General features: G+C 49.8%; 1 protein-coding gene across 1 annotated transcript in view; it reads left to right on the top strand.

Moving 5' to 3' along the window:
- The first annotated feature begins 6,783 nt into the window (after positions 1–6,783).
- The window catches only part of MTURN (maturin, neural progenitor differentiation regulator homolog), a 29,420-nt gene continuing 20,961 nt past the window's right edge, over positions 6,784–15,242 (top strand). The window contains exon 1 of the mRNA XM_045495199.1: positions 6,784–7,220. Within this exon, the coding sequence (XP_045351155.1) occupies positions 7,059–7,220 (162 nt within the window). The 5' untranslated portion in view covers positions 6,784–7,058. The remainder of the gene's footprint in view (positions 7,221–15,242) is intronic.

A 15,242-nucleotide genomic window follows, 5' to 3' on the forward strand; every position in this document is an offset into this window, starting at 1 on the left:
CAGCTCAATGACCACCTTTCATTGAGGGTATCTCCATCTTCGTGTGCCAGCTACGCTTGTAATTGATGACCCTGTGTTGCTGGCCGTGAATGGACACCTGACCTGAGGTGAAGCAATCAGATTGGAGTTGGCATTCAGAGATGAATGAATGACTCCCTTCCAGGTGAACTGGGGGTTATGGAAAACGATGAGCAGAGGCTGCCATCATGGAAAGCCATTCTCATCCACATCTAACTAGAGAGAAAGTGGACATTTAAAGACAAGGGAACAGATGTGCAAGGTTAGAGGGGGAAAGCCATCTGGCCAGAGAGAGAGAATGCGGTGGAGGCAGGGAGGGGGAAGGGAAGAGGGAGACAGAGGGAGGAGGAGGGAAGGGAGAAGGCAGACAGAAGGAGAAGGAGGGAGGAGGAGAGAGGAGGGAAGGAGGGAGAGAGAAACTAATAGTTCCTGGTAGTTTTCCAGTTCCTGGTTATCATGAGCTCTACTCTTGCCCTTGGGTTCTGTGAGATACTCGGGATTTTTACAGACATTCTCCTGCCATTTTATTCTTTTGCCTAAGCTAGCGTGAAGGAGCTTCTGTTATCGATGAACAGCAGACCATTGACTAAGACTGCTAAAACCCACTTCTCCACCTGGTTTTGAGCCCCCAAACAAAAGAACAGACCTTGACTCTTTCTGAATTAATGAAACACGGTTATAGATATTCAGAGGTGGACTCATCTATTCCACATTCATTTTACAGATGAAATAGCGCTGTCTGAGGAAGTGAAATCCGCCCAAACCTTTCCACTGCATCACGAATCTTGGCTGTGATCTAACCGCTACTTTCCTGGCATTGTAACTGAGGACGTGCACGCTCTCCCAGGCAAGGCTGGGACACAGCACACTCTGTGATGTCATCCTGATCATGGGTCATGGATCATTGTATCTCATAAGAGATCCGTCTGCTGCTAGCATGACAGCAGCTTCTGGTTTAGCAAATTACCTGGATACACGCCCCTTCCCAGAGGGAATCCACACCCTTGTAGGAGTTCTGGAGTAATGCTCTCAGGACCCCTCTCTAGAGGATGAGCCACTTCAGCGGGGTCCTAACAAGCCTCAATAGACAAATAAAATAGAGGCAGAACTATAACCTTGATCAGAAATGGAAAAGAGGAAATGCCATTTTGCCACCTTAAAGTCTGTGTATTTCTCTCTCAACAGCACCAGTGAGATGTTGCTGAAAGGAAGTTGTATGTGTTTTACTTAGAAATAGGGTGTATGAGGTGTGCCTGGGTGGCTTCTGCTCATGCACGAGCCCTCCCCCACTCGTGCTCCGTCTCTCTCTCTCTCTCTCTCTTTTTAATTTTTTTTTAATGTTTATATTTGAGACAGAGAGAGACAGAGCATGAGCAGGGGAGGGGCAGAGAGAGAGGGAGACACAGAATCCGAAGCAGGCTTCAGGCTCTGAGCTATCAGCACAGAGCCCGACGCGGGGCTCGAACTCACGGACCGCGAGATCATGACCTGAGCCGAAGTCGGACGCTTAACCGACAGAGCCACCCAGGCGCCCCATCTCTCTCTCTCTTAAAAATAAATAGAAACATTAAAAAATGTTTTCCATGAAAAAAAAGAAGAAATAGAAAGTATGAGAAACTATTTTTTTTTAATGTTTATTTATTTTTGAGAGAAAGAGACAGAGCATGAGTGTGAGAGGGGCAGAGAGAGAGGGAGACACAGAATCCGAAGCAGGCTCCAGGTTCTGAGCTGTCGGCACAGAACCCGATGTGGGGCTCGAACTCACAGATCATGAAATCATGACCCGAGCTGAAGTCAGACGCCTAACCAACTGAGCCACCCAGGTGCCCCTGTGAGAAACTATTTTAGATGAAAGTCAGGGCAAGGAGGGGAATGATTGAACCATATAGAATTTTGAAGTGTTTGAATAAAGAACTTAAAATAACCTCAAACTATTTCGGTTTCTTTGATGTATATGAAAGGAAAATATTTCAGGTGCGTTGGATCAGATAGACATGTTTTGAAGACAAATGCACCCAAACTCTGTAACCCAGAGCTTCCTCAAACTTTATTTTAATTAATTTATTTTTTAATTTTTTTAAATGTTTATTTATTTTTGACAGAGAGAGAGAGAGAGACAGAGCATGATGGGGGAGGGACGGAGAGAGAGGGAGACACAGAATCCGAAGCAGGCTCCAGGCTCTGAGCTGTCAGCACAGAGCCCGACGCGGGGCTCGAACTCACGGACCGCGAGATCATGACCTGAGCCGAAGTCAGACACTTAACCAACTGAGCCACCCAGGCACCCCAAGGTGTCCCCTTTCTTAAGTGTCTTGGGAAGGAGAGGGGGTAGCGCTCATCCCTCCCATGTTGCCCTCTTGGGTGTTGCTTCTCCAGATCCCGGGCTCTGTTTACCTCTGCCATCACCACTGTGACATGTCACACACATCTCTACCAGCCACCACCTCCTGGACCTCGGGGTCTACTGTGCCTCGAGATACCATGTGACTGCCATGGGCTCAAAGGGTGAATGTGGAACCAGCCCCACTCGCTCCCCTTTCTGCCTGACTCCTACCACATAACCACAGAATCTGAAGCAGATTTGCCAGAGGGGAGGGCTCGTTGAATGGACTTACAATGGGGGAGTAACTAAAAGGTAAAATTACGTGTTAGTGTCAGTCTTACTCCTAAAAGCCACAGAGGACTTAGAATGGGGTTGGGGGGGGGGGGTTGTGGAAGAGTCGGTTTGAGCAGGAGAATCTTGGTTGTGCTCAGCAGTTCCAAATTGGGCTCCTGAGACGTCCCAGCCACCATGGGGTTTGAATACGCCTTCTCTTGTCACCAGCGCACATCTCCCAAAGACAAACAGTGGTTCAGAGAGATCCAAGTCTAGATTCGTATAAAAAAGAGAAACAGGGGTGCCGGAGTGGCTCAGTCGGCTGGGCATCCGACTTCGGCTCAGGTCATGATCTCACTGTTTCGTGGGTTCGAGCCCCACGTCCAGCTCTGTGCTGACAGCTCAGAGCCTGGAGCCTGCTCCAGATTCTGTGTCTCCCTCTCTGTCTGCACTTCCCCTGCTCAATCACTCTCTCTCTAAAAAATAAACATAAAAAAAATTTTTTTTAAAAGAGAGAGAGAGACATTTCTCTACACACAACAAAGACTACACAACTCTCTGCCCATCAATGGAGATGTTTCACTTTCCTTCTGCTTCCAGGGGCAGAACAAGAAAGGGGCTTCAGGAGGCCCTAATGTTTCTTCACCCTCAGGCTCCACAAAAGACCTGGCTGCAGTTCTGGAAAGACCACTGTCCTGTATGTGGAGCCTGAACACAGCCCTACACAGGATGCCTCACCGGACTCTGTCTAAATGGGAGAGAGGCAGAGTGATGTATTATCTTTCTGTCTAAGCAACTGACCTTCCCAGTTGCATTAGGAAAGCCAAGGTTCGAGTGAGTTGTGTAGACATACTTTCCAGAATTAATTTCCATTGCATTATTGGCATACCCCTTCCATTAGTTAATAAGAATGGCCGAAGCAGAACTTGTAGAAGATTTTTCTCTCTAGATCTGTAGTTGTCAAAAAGGGGCAGGCTTGCTCTCCAGGGAACATTTGGTGACATCTGGAGACATTTTTGTTTGTCACAGGCTGGGGGGACTCAGGCGGGGGCGGTGGGGGAGGCTGCTGGCATCTAGTGGGGTAGAGGCCAGTGATATTGCTAAACACCCTACGACACTCACGGCCAACTCCCCACAAGAGAGAATTACCCAGATCCCAATATCGATAGTGCTGCTATTGAGAAACTCTGCTCTAAGTGCTTGGGAAAAATGAGGTTTTCCTTCATCTGTGACCAGTACTAACCAGCCTCCCACCCTCATGTCACTCCTGAATTTTACTTTTAAAATTCATCTGCTGATCTTCCTACAAATCATCTCCCAGAAGCAGATTAAGAGTGATCATGGCATATACTGTGTACCAAGTTCTGGGACAAGGACTTTACATAATTCGTCTCACTATTGTCCCCATTTCTCAGGAGAGAACATTGAGGCTCCAGGCAGTTAAGTAAGTTGCAAATGTCCATAAAACTTAAAATCCCAGAGGCGGGAATCAACCCAGAATTCCAAAGTTTCTGCTTTTTAACTCAATGCCTTCCTTCCCTCCTTCCTTCCTTCCTCCTTTCCTTTTTAAAATAATCTCTACACGTAATGTGGGGCTCAAACTCACGACCCCAAGATAGAGAGTCACATGCTCTACTGACTAAGACAGCCAGGCACCCCAACTCAATGTCTTTCTAAGGAAACCAACAGTATTCAATTCATTAAGCAATTGTTTTATACCCAGAATTCTACTTTTCATAGTGAGAATTTTTCATCTTCTGACAAAAAGTATTTGTTACATAAATATGTTTGTAACTATGGTCATCCGTCACTTAGAGCCGACTTCATAGATGGATTTAAAAACACATGTATTTTCTAAACTCCCTGCTTTCCAAGAAAAGCTATGTATTTTATATAGTTTAGTCTCAAATTTAAGGAAGCTTTTCATTTTTGGAACTTCCACACTAATGCATATAATGTTTTAAATGGTAGAACCAGAAGTTTGCTCTATCTTGAGCTTCCCATATTAGAAAGAAAGGAAGAAAGAAAGCAACATTTTGTAACATTTACAAGAGCATACTGAATGTTTTTATTCATATGCGTGTCTCCTCCATTGTCTTGTATATTAGTTTTCTACTGCTACACAGCAGACTAAAACAAACTTAGCAACTTAAGAAAACACCCATTTGTTAGCTCCCAGTTCTATAAATCAGAAGTTCCTGCACAGCCACTACTTAACTGAGTTCTCTGTTCAGGGTCTTTCAAGGCTGCCATCATGGCGTCGGTCAGGGCTGACTTCTCGCCTGGAGGCTCTGCAGAAAACCCGCTTTGAAACTCATGGAGGACATGGGCAGAATTCAGTTCAGACTGAAGTCTCATTTCCTTTCTGTCTGCTGGCGGGGGGTTGCTCTCAGCTCCTAGACTCTGCTGTGTGGTCCTTGCCAGATGGCCCCTTCCATCTCCAAGGTCATTTAGTGGAGAATCTCCCTGATGATGAATCTATCTCATGCTTTGACTCTCTCTCTGGGAAAAGCCTAGTCCTTTTTAAAGTGTCACCTGATTAAACCAGGCCCAGCAAAGGGCAATCTCCCTATCTGAAGGTCAATTGATTGGAAATCTTAATTACATCTGTAAAATCCCTCACAGCAATACCTACATTAGTGTTTGAATCACCGGGAGAAGGGGTGAGTATACGAAGTTGGCATGGAGCTTGGGAATCGCCTGCCTAGTTTACAGTCTGCAAATTCCTTGAGGGCAAAAACTGGGCCTTGTGTGTCTGGTCCCCAATAGATGCTTCATCAAAGGTCACTAAACCAAAATGTTTTAAAGGAATTGGGAAATTCTGAAGTCAGGAGGTTGTTACACAGGAGCATTAACTTCAAGGTTAAGACAACTCCCATCAGGAAAAAGATCAGTGCCCGGGATGCCTTTGGGCCGATCACCATCCTGACCTCTTCCCTTACCGAAAGGTTAAGTGGAGTTTCTACTTTCTGTAGGGGAATACAGCTCTGATTCAGTAAGGGAAGTCAAGGGAAAAAGAATCCCTATCCCAGAACTATGCCAGAGAACAATTTTCCAGAATCACACTTATTCTGTTGGGTAAGGGTGTATTCAGAGGGATGATGGTGTCATGAGCTTCCCTTAGCTGCTCTGCCAGCCCTTTGAGGGTGGAACAACACATTATTCTTATTTATATCCCTAGGGCTAGCACTGTGTCTGGTTCAGAGGACCAACTTTAAAGACAAAAGCTGATTGAACATTTGTAGAATGAATGCTATTCAACGTGTCTCTGCTAGTCGTCATTCAATTCCTCTGGGCGAGGGCCCTTCTGACGCATTTTTTGCAATCCAGCAATGCCTGCCCCATTCCTGGCAGTCAGTGAGCATTCAACAGGTGCAATTGTTGGGCTGCGTACGCTGGTTTTAAAACGTACTTTCTCCTCTCCAAACTAGTAGTTGGTCATTTTATGTTAGGCAATATGAATTGAGGCTGCATAATATTCAAGCTAGTCTTATGAGGCTTATTTCTAAGAAATACTCAGCTTTATGTGAACGCAAAAAAACAAAACAAAACAAAACAAAAAACAACAACAAACAACAAAAAACAAAAAAAAAACCCACCCAAAACCTGTCCTCTTCCTATCATATGGATACTCATAGCAGTGTCTGGTAAATGTATTTAGGACAAACATTTTTTTTTTTTTTTTCTCCTTACATCAATAAGGGGACAGAGCTTGGATTTCTGAAAAAGAAAAGCTCCGTTTCCCTTGGATTCTCTCAGCTCCTCCATCGCTAGCCTCAGACAAGGTACAAGTTATCTGCAATTCTGTGGGCGTCCTATGCGCTTAAACCGCTTTCGGGAAAATACTTTTCCCGACAAGGCCTTCCAACTCCGGATAAACGCAGGCGGGGACTACAAGCCCTCCCCACTTCACTGTACCCGGCCGAGCCGCGGATTTCGGGCCCGCGCTGTGACGTCACCGGGCTGGCGTCAGACTCCGCTGGTTGGCTGGGGCGCATGACGTCACGGGTAGGGGGCGGTGCCGGGCTCCGGAGGACTCCGGGATGCTCCGCGTTTGGCTTGTAAAAAAAGAAAAAGGAAAAAAAAGTGGTGGGGGCGTACCGAGGAGTCCGCCCCGCCCCGCCCCGCCCGCCGCAAGCCGCGCCGGCCGAGAGGGGCGGGCGGGGAGGCGGGGCGGGGCGGAGCCGGGCGCGGCGGCGCGCCGTCCAGGCCGCCGCCCACCCCGTACACACAGCATGTAAACAGTCCCCGCCGGGAGGAGCCCCGGGACCGGAGGGAGCCGCGCCGCCCGGCCCCGCCGCCTGCCCGAGAGCCCGCGGAGCCGCGCGCTGCCCGCCCGGGAGGAGGGCGCCCGAGGAGAGAGGAGGGCGGGCGGGCGGCGGAGGGAGCGGGAGGCGGGCGGCGCGCGAGGAGGCTGAGCGAGCGGCGGGCGCGGCGGGCCAGGATGGATTTCCAGCAGCTGGCTGACGTTGCGGAGAAATGGTGCTCCAACACGCCCTTCGAGCTCATCGCCACCGAAGAGACCGAGCGCAGGATGGATTTCTACGCCGACCCCGGCGTCTCCTTCTACGTGCTGTGTCCGGACAACGGCTGCGGGGACAATTTTGTGAGTGCCGGGGGGGAGGGACGGCTGCAGCGCGCGGGAGTGGACGCGCGGCCGCCTCCCTGCGCCCGAGCTCCCGCACGCCCGGGAGGCTGTGGGCGCGGGGTGGGGGCGTAACCCGCCCGGCTCGGCCGTGTCAGCGTTGGCGGGGGCGGGGGGGCGGGGAGCGGCGGGCAGGGGCGCCCTTAGGACCGGGAAGCCGGGCTGGGGCGGGCTGTTTCGAGGACGCGACCCTGCGGCCCGCGCGCTGTGCTCGGCTGGGAGCTTCTGGCGAGGGTCCCCGCCGCTCGTCCGCCCGGGCCGGGGAGCACGGACCGTCCCGCAGGGCCCGGAGTCCCGAGCTTCCTACAACCGGGCGCCCCGTCGGGGCGAGGAATCCCGTCCCCCTCCCGATGCGCAGACGCAACTCCTCCAGTCGTCCCCGCCCGGGAGATTCCCCCGCCCCCGTGCTATCCCCTGCGCCGCGGGTTTGGACACAAAGCCTCTGTCCACACTAGCGATGCCCCATCTCCAGGACCTTCTTTGCGGAATTACACCTCGGATCTTAGAAAACGCACACGCGCGTGCGCGCGCGCGGGCACACACACACACACACACACACACACACACACACGCTCGCGGGCACGCCTATCCCCCTCTCCTCCTGTGCGTCCATTGCTCCTCTGTGAGCTTCCAATGAGGTGTGCGGGGCCCGAGCTGGTTCCGTCCGGCGGAGGCGGCGGCTGCGGCCCCGGCGAAGGCCCCCGGTTTTGCCAGACGGGAGGAATCCCCCCTCCCCCACCCCACTCGGGTCCTGTGCTAGCAGGGACCGGGACCTGGAACTGTGATGTCCAGATCTTCGACTTTGTATCCTGCGCCCACTTGGGATCTTGGCGCTGGCAGTTTAGGAAGGGGATGCGGCGGGCAGAGGAGTTGGGGTGGGAGGTGGGGGGAACGGGCGAGGATGGCGCTCCTTTAACGGTTTGTAAGGACGGGGAAAAAAATAATGGTCCCCAAATGTAAGATGGAGGCGGCCGTGGGCTCGGGTTACCGTGTGGTCGCCGGCTGGAGCCTAGAGCTGGCGCTGCTGCCGCCCCTGCGGACCGAGGTGGGGCGGCGCCGAGGCGCGGCCTGGCGCCGGCTCCTCAGGTGGGGTGAGACAAAGCGGGGCCCAGGCCCCGGCGGCCGCGCGCCCCTGCCACCCACGGGAAGTTCGCGAAGGAGTTAGAGAGACAGCGAGACCGCCTTCCTCGGCCCCCAGAGAGGTGAGGGCTTGTGTACGACATGACAGTAAGACACGCCCTTCCCACCACCGGCACCCAACCCCGCGGGAGGAGAAGCCACCTGGGCCCCAGAAGTGCGACACTAGAAGAGAAATGGCCTTGGGTGACAGCCAGATTTGAGTTCCCTGCCTGTGTGACCGGTCAGATGCCTTCCCCCCAGCTCAATGTACACATCAAAACAATGGGCATGATACCAGCACCCGGGTGATGATCCGACAGATGAAACACGTAACCATCTCCTAAGATCTGGGCTTCCCCAGAGTTTAGAGCTTGTCTCTTTTTTTTAAAGCCTCAGTTTTCTCGCCTGTAACATGAGGTTCATCGGAACACCTGCATCACCGTTACTTGTGAAGAACAGCTAAGCTATAAATATAGGCAAGAACACGGTTAACTGTAGTTAAAATAAGTGTTACTTGTTATTGAGAAAAATGGGAGATCATTCGAAAGGGATTTACTCCGTTGCGAACGTGTGAGAAAGCCCCAGGGATACGCTGGAAAGGGCACCAGTGTCCAACTAGCTACCATGTTAGGGTTTGATTAGGAGTTCCTTCTAAGCCTAGTCTGCCAGTGGTCTCCCCCCCCCCCCCCCCGCCCCCCTTACTGTGTGAGACAGAGCAAGAATCACTCAAGGTTCTGGATTTTATAGGGGAGAGTTCCACATGGCCTTCCTGCTGGAACTGCAGTAGACCTACCCAAAGAAATTACTCCAAAGAGAACCATCATCGCAAAACATTATGCATATCACACCTTTCTCAAGGCCACTCATAATATATTTTAAATGATTCCTCACCTGTATGCGTAAAATGCTTGAACGTCTTCATTTGCTTCTTCATAATTAAATGAAATAGATAAGAAAGAAGATAGGAAAAAGTAATACCTTGGGTAGACTGGAACATTCTTTTTTTTTTTTTTTTTCTTTTTTGCGGGGTGGAGGAGAGAGAGAATACGTGGTGTGCAAGTGGGGGAGGGGCAGAGGAGGAAGGAGAGAGAGAACCTCAAACCAGCTCCGTGCCCAGCACCGAGCCTGACTCCGGGCTCAATCTCATGACTGTGAGATCATGACCTGAGCAGAAAAGAATTGGATGCTTAACTGACTGAGCCACCCAGGCACCTCAATACTGGAACACTCTTAAAGTTTCTGGAGGCCATAACAGACAGGGTGCCAACCACCAGATTTTTCTTAGCCCAGATCTCTCCTCACATTTGCCCCAGACCAGGTTGGTCAAGCTGCTGTTTGCCCCTAGTTAAAGGGACTGAGGCATGAAGTAAATGTCCTACCTCTGTCCTTTTCCATTTCTCAGGAAAATCTGATAAGCATTAGAAGAAATTTGAGATAAATGGAACTCCTCTAATCCAAAAGATTAACATTAAGAATATTTACATAGCATTTCTCAATTTACAAGCGTTTTCACATGATTCATTCATTCGTTCATTCATCAAACATTTATTGAGGGCTCACTTTGCTCACCAGGCCAGGGCCTCCTAGAATAGGATGTCTGCCCTCACTTTCCTGGGGCCATCGTACCCATCTGAGAAGCAGTGTAGCATAGTGGTCAGGGGTGCAAAGGTCTCGGGTCAGGCTACTTGGGTTCGCACCCCAGCCCCCCATGTCTAACTGTGTGCATTGGGGAAAGTTATTTAGTCCCTCTATGCCATGATTTCCACATCTGGAAATGAGGGATGATAACATTAGTACCTTCCCAGTGCCTAAAATAGGGGTGGTGATATTAATACCTCTCTGGCAATCTCCACACAGCAATCACTCTGGATTTCAAATATAATCCAGGTCATGATCTATGACTCCCCACCTCACCCAAACTGACTTCCTATAACTTTCACGGTAAAACTTGAGCCTTGCCCTGGCTTCAAGCGCCTGCGTGATGTGTCTCCTGCCACCCCTCTGACCTCCTCTTGGACCACTCTTCCTCCTTGATGATTGTGTTCCTGCCACAATGGCTTTTCTGGTCCTCAGACATGCCAAGCTCATTTCTGCCTCAGGGCCTTTGCATTTGCTGTCCCCTCTGCCTAGAACATTCTGCCCCCACCTCTTTACATGGGTAGCTCCTTTATGCTGTTCAGGCCTGAGAGACGACTTCCTCCTGGCCACACGTTCCTTCACCTCACCCTCTTTTATTCAAATCGTAGCATTCATTAGTACTTGATACCCTCTTGTGTATTTTCTGCCCGCCCCCCATGAGGAGGGAGAAAATAAGCTTCAGAAGAGCAGTGGCATTTTCTGTCTTTAGCACTGTGTCCCAGAACTTGGAGCAGCGTCGGTTATGTGGTAGGTGCTCAGTCCACGTTCGTAAGAATGAATGAGTGAATGATATTGAAGAAGACAGGTGTTAAACTTCAAGAATGGCAGCTTCAAAGAACAGTAACTGCCACGTGTGTAATTTACTATATAGCAGACACAGTTCTGTGTACTTTGTGTGTATGTACTTAGTTAATCTTGGTAATTTCACGAGGCCCTCGCTGTAATTTTCTCCATCTTGCAGATGGAGAAACTGATACCCAGCAAGGTGTACTAACTTTTCCACTGAATAAGAACTAATGAATGGTAGAGCAACTTGAATCCACGGCCCTGTCCTGAAGACACAGCATCCCAGGAGTGACATTCAGACTGTGGGTTCAAGGGCAGCTTCCTACTGGGCCTCACAAAACGTCTATGACTTAGGTATTATCCCCATTTTATAGGCTGGGAAACCGAGGCTCCGTTTAAGGAATCTGTCCAGGACTATAGCACTAAGAAACGACAGGCAGGACTGAAGCTCAAGTCCAGAGGCTTGTCATTTGCACCATGAGGCATGTCCCACAGGCAGGATCAAGCCAGGATCTCCAGAGGCCTTGGGAACAAGGACTTCCTTTTGTTTTCCCTCCACTTTGGCAGCTCCTGGGTCCCTTGTGCACTGTTCCCTCTTCTCAGCTCACAGGCCATTCTGTTCACACTGTCCCTTTCCAAACTGCTGCCCTGATTCAGGCTTCTCTCTGTGGACAGCACACAAGGTCAGATCCTGGGATAAAATGCAGCTGCCTTTGCCCTCTGTGTTGGGCCTTCAGGGACAGAGCCAACCCTGCCTGGCTCTACAGGTGTGACAGGGAGGGGGCCGAGAGCGTGGTGGTGTGCTACCTTCTGCCAACCCAGAAGGACCTGAGGGCTTCGTCAGGTTCGAGGAGTGGGGTGTTGGCAGCCGCTCACATAGCAGCCGGACAGAGGGACGTGTGTGCGCTCTCTCCTGGCCCTGGCAGCCCCAGCGGCTCTCCCCCCTTGTCCTAGGCCAGGAGCAAGAACTCTAAACAAAGAGCACAGCCCTGCCCCTCCCCGGTGCCTGGAGAAGGGATGGGCTGCCTTATTGTCCTGTTTTTTTTTCTGCCAACCCATCAAAAACATGTTTGGATTTAAAATTTTGTATAGTTTAATCTCTCCTCAGTATAAAAACAAAGACAACGGTTGTCATTCTATTAAAGAAGAGAAGCTTTATTTATAGAAGGACCACGAGATTTAATTTTATACGTATGTCTCTGCTTGTTATTTATATAAATTCCTCCCCGATTTTTGTCCTGGGCCTGTCCCTCTCCTTACCTGTGTGACCAAAGAACAACCTTTTCACTTTGGAGCAAAAAAAATATAACTTTTCTAAATGAGATTGCATCATTTCATATGGGGGGAAAAAAGCACCTTCATGTCTAAGTTAGACTCTACCCTCCGTTTCCTCCTGTGTCAAATGGGGATAATCCTATGTGTATTACATTATTGCGAGGAGCCAATGAGGAAGAGTGGTAACCAACTGTAAAGCCTTCCACAGTGGCTGTGCATTATTCACATAGAGGGATTTTTTTTTTTTTTCAGGGAAAAAGTATGCACGTCCTTAGTATATTCACGGAGTGGTAATCCTGAGGAGGGTAAAGTCACGCTCCCATGAGTTTAAACAGATGGGAATAAGCACTGTGGACTCCTGCTAAATGAGAGGCAGTCTACGGGTGATCTCCTGTCATCTTTATGACTACCCTGTGAGGAGTGGTATTTTCTGTGACTTACAAAGGAGGGAGCTGAGGCTCAGGTTGAAGGCGCGCACACTGCTGTTGACGTCTTGGCTTTGCCCCTTGCTCCCCATGTGACCACAGACACGTTGCTTAACCTCTCTGAGCCTCAGTTTCCTCCCCAGCGACACATCTCAGTGCTTGGCACATGGAGCAGGTCATAGGCCTGGCCGCGCACTCTTCTTACCCTGGGCAGAATCCTATCGGGGGCATGAGACAGCTTGTACCTCCTCTCTCCCACCATCTCTTCGATGGACAGCGTGGAGTTTTGGGTTAGGACGCCCCAACTCAGAATGGACTCCCTGGTCCTAATGACGGCGGAAAACCCACGCAGCAAGAGTGAGGCCCTTCGGCCCTCAAATGGCCCTTTGACTCAGATAACTGAGTCCAGGGAGGAGAAACAGGTGTGTTCTTTGCCCCCTCCCTGGGATCCCCCACTGTGCCGCAGCCCCAGGAAGCCACATGCCATCTCCCCAGGTGTCAGAACAATAGGAGGACAGGCTGTGCCCCAAAAGATACCTGTCGGATTGAATTGCCGAAGTGATCGGATACCATTTTTGGATGAGCTGGATATTCTCATCTACACTATAGAACACAGAAGGTGCTCGTTCCCCTTTGTGCAGATGGCCTGGTTGTATTGTCTTACGCTGGACAAGCTTTGATGATAACGTCTGGTCCAACTTAATGCCAGAAAGAAGGGCCACGGATGGCTTGTTTTAAAATCAAAGTTCTCACCAGGGATTTCCACCTTTGCCCCTCTATCCCCAAATGTGATGAGTCAGAGTTCTGGTTCTCAAAGTGTGTTCTCAGAACCGGCAGTATGAGCTTCACCTGGGAACTTGCTGGAACTGCAGGTTCTCGGTGCCACCCCCCCCCCACCCCCACACTTGTGTTTTAATAAGTCGGGGGGTGCGGGTGGGGGGGGGGTGTCGTGATACTTGGCTGAAGCCACAGGACCACCGCTGGCCTCTCTTTTGGAAGCCTTCTCTTGGCATTCCTCCTATTCTAACAGGCACCCTGGCTCTCACTACACGGTTAGAAAGTCAGTACATTCTGTATCCAGATTCATATCTGCCAGGGAGTTATATTGTTCAAAGCCACAGGTTCTCTGACCCCTGCTATGGTTTTTTTCATGGCCAAAGTGGCCGTTTGGTTCAATATCCCAGTTGAAGTCATTGTTGGTCACGCCCTGGGGTGCGGGATTCTGGGTCTCCAGTCATCCACTTGTCTTTGTTTAAGACTAGACCCCAGAATCTGTTTTCAGGAGCGTCTGCCCAGCCACCAGTCTCTCTGCTGTCTCCTGGTTTTAGAACGGGCCCTTCTCTTCTTCCTGGGAGATTACCATCGTTGCCTGATAGCTCTGAAGAGCACATCTATTTTATCTGGGGACACTGCTGTGGGACACTGATCGCACAGGCCTGTAGTAAGCTACAGCGACAACTGTGTCCCATCCGCAACAGGTGGCCAGTTCTGTTGACCTGGCCCTGTTTGTCCTAATCTCACTTGGTTTTATATACTTTTCCTCCCGTCGTTTTCCCAACTACGGACTCATTTTTTAGTTCATCTTACCTTGTTTTTTATGGATCTTTGAGAACTGGCTTGATTAAATGTGGAAGGAAACAGTTGCAATAAATACAACAATACTTTTTGTTATGAGATACCATGGGTCTGAACCAATTAGCATTTAATAAAGGATGTCCTCTGAGCACCCATGTACACGTGGGTCTATCCGATTTCAAACCCCGTGCAGCCTCACGTTATCGTATGGGCGGAGATTCGGTTAAAACTTTGTTAAGCCCCCAAAACCAGCATGACTGAGAATCCAGGGTGAATTAGACAGCCAAATGAAGTAAATTTAGGCCGCCTGGACAGAAGGCTCTTCCAGCAGGTGTTAGGTCTTCCTTCCCCAAAATATACTCATAAGTCAATAGCTCCAAAAGCAGAGTCATGAAAATTGTGGCACGAACACTCTCCTCACGAGGTTAGGAATGCCCTAGAAACACTCAGGGGCGCCTGGGTGGCTCAGTCAGTTAGGTGTCCGACTTCAGCTCAGGTCATGATCTCACAGTTCATGAGTTCGAGCCTCGCATGGGGCTCTGTGCTATTAGCCCAAACAGCTTCACATCCTCTGTCCCCATCTCTCTCTGCCCCTCCCCCACTCGTAAGCACATAAGCTCTCTCTCTCAAAAATAAATAAACGTTATATGTTAAAAAATGCCCTAGAAACACTTAAAGAATCTGTCTGATTTCCAAGCAGTAGTGGATACGGTTCGATTCTGTTGCTTGAGTGATCACACTTTCCTTAGTTTACTTTGTAATTTAAGGTCCAAATGTATTTTAGAAAATCGGTATACACGGTTTTCATAGATACACTATTTGTGAATTAACAATAACCCAGGTTGCTTTGGGGAGTGTTCTCAGTGAGGTCACACTGGGTGTCTCATTTGCTCAGTGGGGGCCCTTAGACTTGTGGCACATGGAAAGCCCAGCCCTACCCCTTCCTCCCCATTCTCCTGCCGACACAGAAGGGGAAAGAGGACACTCCCAGCCACCATTTATTGAACGCCCACTGCGTGCCAGCCAGGGACTTAAGAAACTTCTTACTTTTTTTTCTAATCTTCACCTAGATGTTAATCCCATCTTTAACTTGGATAAGAATTTTAAATATGCTGGAACTTTTAAAAATTTGAGTATGAAAATGGGTGCTGAGCAGAACTTACAT

Source organism: Leopardus geoffroyi, chromosome A2 (assembly GCF_018350155.1).
Source record: "Leopardus geoffroyi isolate Oge1 chromosome A2, O.geoffroyi_Oge1_pat1.0, whole genome shotgun sequence".
Classification (NCBI taxonomy): domain Eukaryota; kingdom Metazoa; phylum Chordata; class Mammalia; order Carnivora; family Felidae; genus Leopardus; species Leopardus geoffroyi.